At 40.9% G+C, this 10,454-nt stretch overlaps 1 protein-coding gene across 1 annotated transcript; it reads left to right on the top strand.

Annotated features, from left to right (window-relative positions):
• The first annotated feature begins 311 nt into the window (after window positions 1-311).
• LOC142502070 (interferon-induced protein with tetratricopeptide repeats 5-like) lies at window positions 312-9,384 on the top strand. The gene is made up of 2 exons (XM_075612878.1): window positions 312-364; window positions 6,559-9,384. Exons 1-2 carry the CDS (start codon window positions 360-362, stop codon window positions 8,021-8,023), a joined length of 1,470 nt encoding a protein of 489 aa, XP_075468993.1. The 5' UTR covers window positions 312-359; the 3' UTR covers window positions 8,024-9,384.
• Window positions 9,385-10,454: the final 1,070 nt, after the last annotated feature.

The raw sequence follows: 10,454 nt of genomic DNA, 5'->3' as shown, positions 1-10,454 counted from the left end.
GCTATGCTGTAATTGTGACGCGCTTTGAGTCCCATTTGGGAAAAAAGAGCTATATGAAATAAAGTTATTATTATTATCATTATTGTTACCTGCTGAAAGTCACACGGCTTGTTTTAGTGTTAGTGTTTCTGCCAGTTTCAGTTTCTCCGACAAGACATCATTATCTGGAGAGCAGATCAGACTAAGGTTCAGTTTCTAGTTTCGATTCACTTCATGACTGCAGCAATAAAAAACATCATGCGATACCCACAGTGGGTCTTGTACAGTATAAAAGGCCAGTCAGTGACCAGAGCCAACATACAGCATCTTTCAGCTCAACAGCCACACGAGAGAGAAATCTACCCAGATACTGTATCAGCATGAGGTAAATATATTTATCCGGCAGTAATATACTAGCCTTATTTGATTTTGAGTATGGTCATACATAGTATAAATGTACAGATTTGTATTTTATTTTTATATGTTTAAAAGAATCATTAAATTGTTTTTAAGAATCTTTATTTGTCAAATTGACATCCATGGTAAGAAGATTTAATTGCCTTAACTATTGGGATTTCTACATAATAGGATAGAAGGAAAGTACTGTCCAACCTATATTTTAAATAGAGTAAAACAAGGCTTTTGCCCTAAAATTTCATTTAGTTAATAGTACATTTATTTATCATTTTAGGAAAAAGTTCTTTGAATCAAATGTCATTATTGTTATCTTTTTGTCCCAATGAATTAAAGCAGCACACCGCTGTCATGAATATTAACTACAGGATTTAAACAAATGCTCCCCAGAAAACTAGCTTGTTTCCAAAAGGTTTTAATGTAATTACAGTTAATACATAAGTAACAGTTTCTTTTTTTTCATCAAGCAAAAAGCACAAATCTCATCAATATAATAATAATAATAATAACTTTATTTCATATAGCATCTTTCTCCCAGTGGGACTCAAATTGCTTCACAGTTACAGTATAGCGCGCAGTACACAGCACAGGAATTTTTGCAGGCACAGGTCCCTGCCTCGTGGAGCTTACAATCTATGATTTTGGTGCCTGAGGCACAGGGAGATAAAGTGACTTGCCCAAGGTCACATGGTGCTGACACCGGGTATTGAACCTGATTATCACTGCTAAATTTTGATAACATACTTCTTATAGGGTGAATCTGGTGTATAATTTGATAAAAAATGCATTTTATTGGTGGGCAGCAATGTATTACACAGAGACCAAACATTGAACTGAATAACATTTAGTTCCAAAAATCAACTGCAGGAGAAAAAGGGTTGAGTGATGCTCTGATTAAAATGATTTTTTTTTTACTAAATCTGCATTTTTTACCCAGAAATAGAAGAGATGCCAAATAAAGTGGGGATTGGTCAATTTATTTATAAAAAATGTTTTACCAGGAAGTAATACATTGAGAGCTACCTCGTTACCAAGTATGTCCTGGGCACAGATGTATAACAATACCTGGTTATATTAAAAGAACAGAGGTTATACATCAATTCACAGACATTTCATGGACAGATAGAGTTGGAAAATTGGGTACAGGGGATAAAGGGCTGGTGAGTTTCAGATTGAAATAGAGAAGCTTTAACATCACCAAACATCAGCAAACGGCTCACACCCTTTAGCTGCCCTTCGCCTGTTCCAAAGGCTGTCCGCCTTTCGGACAACGCAGATGTACACTGAAGGAGTTCAGATGGAATGCAGCTGCGAATTCAAAGTTCTTTGTCCTCTTGGCTCATTAACATTCCAGTGGGTGTGGTTGACATTCCACAAAGTATAAGCAAATGTTAACCCTTAGCATGCTGGTCCTGTGCAGAGGGGAGCAGCTCTTTGGGAGCCCCTTCAAGTGTCCGCATTTGGGGTGACACAGATGTACACTGAAGGGGTTTAGATTGAATGCAGCTACAAATTCATAGTTTTTTGTCCTCTAGGCTCAATAACAAACATGCTCTCTGTACCATACTGTATTTTCAGAACACCCCTCCAAGTTGGAATGGCACCAAAAACAAGTCCACATTCCTGAGTTGTAACTGAACTAGCCTAATATAAAAATTCCAAGTAACTCAATATATTGTTATTTTGATTTAGAATAATAACTAAAGCCCCAACAAAACATTTTTAGCAAACAAATGTTTTTAGAAAAGTGTTTTATTTTTGAATTTGAAATCTTTGTTGCTCCCTTAACATATACTTGCTAAAATGTATTGTTTTAAGTAATAATGTTTATTTCTCCAAATAAAAGAAAAAATTATTTTAGCAACTTCCTCTAAAATTTTATTGGGCACAATAAAGACAAATCCCTAAAGAAACATGAATAAAAAAAAATTATGTTACTGCTTCGTTCAGTTGTTTTTTAATTGACATCTCTGTCTGATTTGTACGCATTTTAACCACTGATTATTACTCTTTTCACTAGAATATTACAAAATAATTTGGGACGTCGTCCCCTGAGACATTTTTACACTTTTTGCTTAATTAAAAAAAAAAAAGAATAATTTTCGTTAATTTTTATCCTCACTGCGGAAGATGCAGCTCTACAATGAATTAGAATTTATACCTGGATTCAATCGGTACTAAAAGACTTCAAAGACGAACCCCTTAGTAACCATCGTGGTCATGTAGCCGTGCATCATGTATGGTGCATCCCGTCATGTCCGCCATATTACCTAAAGGATTAATAATACTAATTATGTATATATATCTTTATTTCTATAGCTCCTTCTAGGTACATAGCACTTTACAGCAGTAATACATGTGACATAATATTATAACACAATGCAAATAAGCGCTACATACATAAAACAATAGGAAAGAGTCCCTGCCATGAAGAGCTTACAATCTAAATAGTAAATGGGAGAACTTACAGAGACAGAAGGTGGGAAGTAATTATCTACCGAACTACCCATTATATTACATGCAATCCCTTATTAACTGTTAAGCCGGTTGGTGTAAGGGTAAGGGTATTCTGCACCCTAGGCAAACCTTCAGAACCGCTCCGCCCCCAAACTTTCCGATTCATATTTTGTTATTATAGCCCCTGTAACAGGGGAGTTATCCCTGTTCAGGTAATGTGCCTCTAATCCAGCAGTGTGGTGGTTAACTGCTGGTAGTCAATTAACAAACACCACCTGCCTGATTAGATGGCTTAGAAAAGCCTGTCTTTTGAGACAGGAAGAGAGACTCCTTAGCTCACACCTGAGCTGAACTTGGAGAAACTTGTCTTGAGCCCTGCCAGAAGAAACAGCAGAGCTGCTTTCAAGACACAGGGGAAACTTCTAAACCTGAATGCTGACAAACCCTGAAGAAAAGGTAGCAACCAGGAACAGAGAAGATTTTCCCTCCAAACCACAAGGAACAGATACTGCTGCGACACACTTTATTCGAGCAAATACCCAGTATGTACCTGGCAGATACCTGGAATGCGCCGCTCCTCACCTCTGACAAGCCCCGTTGCGTTTGCCTTCCCAGCCTGGGTTCATGCCTGGCTGACGGGCGGCTGATCTGTTAAATGTTAATGATTAGGATTTAATAGGCTGCAATGCTTCGCGTGTCTACCAGATGGCATAAATTCATGAATTGTAATGCAGTATATATATATATACTGTGCAGTATTGCAGCCAGCGGGAATAAAATGCTTCAATCCCTGCCTGGAAAATAACCCAATGCACTCGGGCAGAAAACAGTCACAAACCTCAATACACCCGGGTATACCCGAATTCGTGGGACTAGCCGAGCTCGAATAAAGTGTGTCGCCAGTGTAAGACTTTTATTTACAAGACTTTTTATATCTGTTCATTTCATGCTATATGTTTGGGGCTGGGAGACATGCTAATCTAAGGGAGTTGTGAACTGCATAGTATTTCACTAGAAATACTCCCAAGTGAACAGAAGCTTTGTTTACCCATTGTTTGGATGGTTTCCTGATGTTAAGGAAAAGGCGCAATAAAAGGCTTATTTAATTTCACTATAATCAGTCTCCCTTGCATACCTCTGTGAGCGTCCGCCTACAGCCCCATTCTTACTCACCCTCTCCCCATCCTCTCTTGTCTCACTCCCCCACCTCCTCTATCGTTTCACCCCTCTCCACTCTCTCCCTCCCTCCTCACCTCCCTCATCTCACCCCCATCTCTCACACCCCCTCCAACTCCTCTCTCTCACCCCCTACCCCTCCTCCTCTTCCTCTCTCACCTCGCCTCTTACTCCTCCTCCTATTTCACCATCTCTTCCACTCCTCCTCGCACCCCCCTCCCACTTCTCTTCCTCTGTCATACCCTCCTTTCTCTCACACCCTCACAATCCTCCTCAATCACCCCCTCCTCCTCAATCACCCCCGCTTCTCTTTCTCAATCACCCCTCTCCTCCTCTTCCTCTCTCACCCCCTCCTCTCACCCCCTACTCATCCTCTCTCACTCCCTCTCGTCCTCTCACCCCCTCCTCCTTTCTCAACCCCTCTTTTTCCTCTTCCTCTCACCCCCGCTCCTTTTCTTCTATCATCCCCTCCTCTTCCTCACTCGCCCACCCTCCTCTTTCTCCCTCACCCCCCTCATTCTCCTCTTCCTGTCACCTCCTCCTTCTCCTCTTTCTCTCTCACCCCCTCCTTTTCATACTCTCACACTCCTCCTCTTCTTCTCTCAGCCTCCTTCTTTTCCTCTTCCTATGTCACTCTCTCCTCTTCTGCCTCTCACCCCTCCTCTTCCTCTACCCCCCCCCCTCCTCTCTCACCCCTCCTCTTAACTACCTGGTTTCTGTGGTCTGAAGTGGAGATGTCAGGAGCAGTACAGCAGAAGAGGAAGATGACGGGTGTTGGTGGGAGAAGAGGACAGAGAATGGCAGGAGCAGAGCAGGGCAGCAGAGGAGGATGTTAGGCAGTGCCTGGAGAAGAGGACCGAGGACCGCAGGAGCAGAGCAGGGTGGCCGGGAGGATCTGGGCACATGCCTCCCCGGCCATCCTCTACCTCCCTGCTCCGCTCCCACTATTCTCTGTCCTTTTCACCCACTGCTGCTTGATTTTCTCCTCTTCTCCCGCTGCTGCCTGCCATTCTCCTCCTCCTCTCCTGCCACCCACTGTCCTCCTCCTCCACCTTTTCTGTCGCCCCCCAAAATGTGCCACCCTAAGTTGCTTAGTGGTTGCACCGGCCCTGCTGCTGAGGCATACAAGGGGTTAACCCTTCTCACCTCGCACAGGGAGGCCTAACCTCTCTCTCTGGGGCACATGCCCCCAGCATCTACTCCCACTATCTCCACCCCTATATACCTAACTATCCTCCATCTAATAATAAGAACGGATTATTAACAAATAATTGCTAATAGGTCTGTAGGCCATTGTAATATATAGATAAGAGGAAAAAACTAAACACGCACACAGACTCACACACATTCACACTTGCACACTCGCACACTCACGTATTTGCTAATTGATGTCCCAAGGAGGGGAAAAAATTGAAAACAAATGTGCTGCAGAACAAAACCTGAATCCGTTGCTTGATGCATAATACCTTTATTTATCAAACGTTTTACCAGGAATTAGTACATTGAGAGTTACCTCTCGTTTTCAAGTATGACCACTATGGTTACTTAGCAGTCAATAATACTATGATTTTATAGGTGTATTAATATTTTTTACACTAGCACCAGGTGTGCAATTGGGTTTCTACTCTGCGAATGCACCCTACGGCAGCCAAGGAAAAAATGATTGTGTATCACAGCTCTCCAGGGTTTATTGAATAGCATGACAATTAGGTTTTTTTTGGAGGTGAAAAAACGTCAGCCTCTTTGGAGTTGATTTAGAGAGTTGACACATTTTGTTGATCAGGATCCTCAAATCAAATCCCTATATGCTAATGGTATACTGTATATCTGTGTGTCTGTAACACAAATTCACCACTTGCATGAACTTGTGTGAAAGTTTTGCACGTCTAGTTGAAATATCTATGTGGTTTACATCATGTTATCAAAATGTCCCATTGGATCAGCACTCGCAAAATATGTCAAATAAGATAATGATACTCACATGTTCCTTTTGGTCTCACCAAGTTTCTCCTTTAATGTATCAAAAATAAGCAGTAATACAAACTTATATAAGAACACACAAGGAAAGGTAAGTCAGCAGACACTAGTAAATGTGCAAATTAGAGAAACTTTCAAGGCCTCCTCGCCCCTTCGTCAGGCTGTGTCTGTCTGCTGACTTACCTTTCCTTGTGTGTTCTTATATATGTTTGTATTGCTGATGATTTTTGATACATTAAAGAAGAAACTTGGTGAGACCAAAAGTGACACCTGAGTCTATTATTATCTTCTTTGATTTCTTTTTTGAGTGCTAATCCAATATGGTATTTTGTAGTTGTGTGCATCAGCAGTATGGTTGCAGGATCTTAACACCTCTATTTAAGACACATTTGTCCACTGCTAGAGTAGACGGGGAGAGTGCAAGTTTGTTCCATTTTTTTTTACATCATAGTACTTACAGTATTACTGTAAATTCTAGAACTACTGTAGCATGAAATAGCAGCCTCATAGTATAATGCTGTTACAAGCTAATGCCCAATCTCTTTTATTTCTTAGTGAGCTTTTAAAGAGTTCTTTGAAGACCAGCCTCTTGAAGCTGGAGTGCCCTTTTACATGGAAGTCACTGAAAAAGGATTGTGATATTATTAACATGGAAGAGCGGCTTAACGATCAAGTTGAATTTTTAATCACTACACGCAGATACATGATCTACAATTTTTTGGCCTATATAAAACATCTGAAAGGCGAAAATGAGGAAGCCATTGCCCAGCTAGGAATAGCTGAAGAGCATATCCCAAAAACGCAATCTGATGAAAGAGACATTAAATGCGTTGTGACCTATGGTAACTACGCATGGCTGTACTATCATACAAACGAATTAGAAAAGGCTCAGGACTATATTAACAAGGTGGCAACAATTCACAAGAAGTTTGAAACCGCTCTCAGTAGCAATGTCCTGCTTGCTGAGATATACGGTGAACATGGTTGGTGTGTGTTAACGATTTGTGGAGAATACTATGAAAAAGCCAAAGAATGTTTTCAGAAGGCTCTTGAAATCGACCCAGAAAATCCTGAGTGGAACACGGGCTATGCAACTGCAGTGTATCGCTTGGAAGGTTTCAAGGAAACCAAGTGCCCGACTAATGAACTTCTATCACTGGAACTGTTGAAACGTGCCGTGCAGCTAAATCCAAAAGATACAGTGGTCAGGGCTCTTCTTGGTTTGAAACATCAGGATTTTAACCAAGCTGAAGAGGCCAAAAAGTGCATTGAGGAAGCACGTAGACAAACACCAGATTATCCATATCTACTTCGCTATGTTGCAAAATTTTACAGGAGAGAAGGAATGACGAAGGAGGCTCTTGAGGTTCTGCAAAAAGCAATACAACTGACTCCCAGCTCTGGATTTCTTCACCACCAGGCAGGTCTTTGTTACAGACAAAATATGATACAACTGAAAAGAGATGCAAAGGCTGCAAAGTTCAATTTTCAACCCACTGGTACCTACACAGAACAAATAAGGGAAATGATTAATTATGCCACATTTTACTTTGAAAAGACTCTGGAGTTGAAACCATCTTTTGTATACGCACACGTTGATCTAGCAAACATGTATACTGACGGAAATCAATTCCAAAAAGCAGAAGAAACATTTCAAAAAGTGCTAAGCATGGAAAATCTCACATGTGAAGAGAAGCAACAAATCCACTACAGTTATGGAGTTTATGAAGAATATCACGGGAAATCCGAATCTGAAGCCATAAGACATTACAAAGAGGTGCTCATGATAAGCATTCAAACCAAAACAAAACAAAAATCTGCATTGAATTTGAACAAGTTGGCTAAAAAAATAATAAAAAGAAATCCGTCAGATGCCACTGGGTTTGCCCTGCTTGGATTTGTCCATCAGCTGAATGGAGAGAATATGCAAGCAACTGACTGCTATGAAAAAGCCCATGAATGTGATCCTTATAATGAAGAGTACTTGAGTGCTCTTTGTGACATGAGATTGAAAATATGAATTACAGGCTTTGCAACGTGTAAATGAAGAATATGCAAACACTTACATGCATTTCTATATACTTAGTATACAGTGTTATTATATTGTCACACACCGTAATACATACTGCTGTCAAATATATCAGTGGTGGAAGTACCTGAAAACCATAGTGTTGTATAGTGAAGACTGAGATTAATATTGTGTACCACTTATAGATCACAGCACAGCTAACATGCTAAGCACAATGAGAATACACATTTGTTATGGCCACAAAGTTCAAAACAGCAAAAATGTTAATAATCAACAAATATAGGATCAGGTAATTTAGTGCAGAACAATACAATACAAATACCTGAATTAAGCCACTGAGAGAATTGACAGTTCTTACAGAAAGAAAAACATAATAAAAAGGCCAGGACTCACTACGCGCGGACGCGGGATATCGCACTGTGATCCTGTGTTTGCCATTGATAAGAAAGGAAGTTAACGCCTGATCGCCGTGTGATACGCCAAAAGGGCACGTAGTGAGTCTCCCCCACAGTTAAAGCCCAAACACCCCAAGTGAAAAAAAGTTACTATGCAGCGGTGGTATATTACTCACCCAATAGAATTATAATAATCCCTATATTAATGATAAATACAGTAGTTATTCCAGTCCCATTGCAAAGTTGCAATCTGCGTGCAGATGTATTTGAATGTATATATGGCTGTATGCTCCAGTTGTGGAGGCTTCTTCAATTGCTTAAACTGAAGATAAGGGAGATCCAACGCACGACAGATTTGCTAAATAGAAATTTATTGTGTCAAACAACGTTTCGGCAGTTAGGTCTTTCTCAAGTGACAGGCTTGAGAAAGATCTAATGGTCGAAACGTGTGGCACAATAAATTTCTATTTAGCAAATCCGTTGTGCGTTGGATCTCCCTTATCTTCAGTTCAGATCAGGATCACCAGGACAGGTACCCCTTGACCCAGCAGCACCGCTAATATTGAATGCATTGTTTTGTTTGTGGTGTGCAGCATACAAATTTCTTCTTCAATTGCTTGTCACCAAATGGAAAGGTTAAAACGTTGAGAAAATAATTGCGTAATAAAAAGTTTGCATAATGATTGTAATATGGTTCCTGGATATTGTAATACCTGCTTAAGTGTATTTCTTCCAAAAAGAAAGTCCAGAATTAAAACAGCAAACATTAATTTGCATGATGTTTATATTTGATTGAGAACCATACTAAATTGTATAACTTTAGTATAGCACACACTAAAATCGTCTACAAAATGTAACATTCTTCATATACATGTTTCATGTTATGCAATGTACTGTAGACTTCAAAATGAAATTGACATATCAATTAATGCTTCGTAACAAATGTTTGATGTTAATAAAATGTGTTTGTGTGCTATTTAGTAGTTTGGGTTAATTTGAGAATTCTCATCATGCCTCAGTTTTGCACTCCTCGGGTTCATGGGTCGTTGCCAAAGGGGTTTTCTAGGATACGGTTGAAGGAAAGTGGACTTTGCTGGGGAAGGGAGACAATAAGATACTTTGTCAGGGCAGCAGCTATGATGCACAGTACCATTCCCACTGTCCTGTGGGTATTCCTTGGTGGATGGTTCTTAAACCGAGTACTTGGGCCAATGACTCTTGAGCTCCTACTCCTAATCCTCAAATCACTGCCACAGCCTCATTCCTCCTCTCCCTCACCTGAGCTCCTCCCACAGCGCCATCTTCCTCCAATAAAAGCCCCTATCATCCGGACCCTCCTCGCGCTGCACTCTGCTGGGCACATTTGCTCATACAATGCTAAACTACTTACCTGCTCAGGGAATGGCTCTACAGGAAAATCTCACGGGATGAGTGTGTGCTTAAATCCTGTATGGTCAGGTGCCTGGCAGTGAGAGTATTAATGTGTAGATGCGTGCCTGGCAGTGAGAGTATGAATGTGTGCCTGGCAGTGAGAGTATTAATCTGTGGATGCGTGCCTGGCAGTGAGAGTATGAATGTGTGCCTGGCAGTGAGAGTATGAATGCGTGAATGGGTGCCTGGCAGTGAGAGTATTAATGTGTGGATGTGTGCCATGCAGTTAGAGTATTAATGTGTGGGTGCGTGCCTGGCAGTGAGAGTATTAATGTGTGGATGTGTGCCTGGCAATGAGAGTATTAATGTGTGGATGTGTGGCTGGTAGTGAGAGTATTAATGCGTGAATGCGTGCCTGGCAGTGAGAGTATTAATGCGTGAATGCGTGCCTGGCAGTGAGAGTATTAATGCGTGAATACGTGCCTGGCAGTGAGAGTGTTAATATGTGGATGCGTGCCTGGCAGTGAGAGTATTATTTGTGTGGATGCGTTCCTGGCAGTGAGAGTATTAATGCGTGAATGCGTGCCTGGCAGTGAGAGTATTAATGTGTGAATACGTGCCTGGCAGTGAGAGTATTAATATGTGGATGTGTGGCT

This window comes from Ascaphus truei, chromosome 8 (assembly GCF_040206685.1).
Source record: "Ascaphus truei isolate aAscTru1 chromosome 8, aAscTru1.hap1, whole genome shotgun sequence".
Classification (NCBI taxonomy): Eukaryota; Metazoa; Chordata; class Amphibia; order Anura; family Ascaphidae; genus Ascaphus; species Ascaphus truei.
Note: the sequence above shows the minus strand (reverse complement) of the source record. Positions and strands in the feature narration are given on the sequence as shown.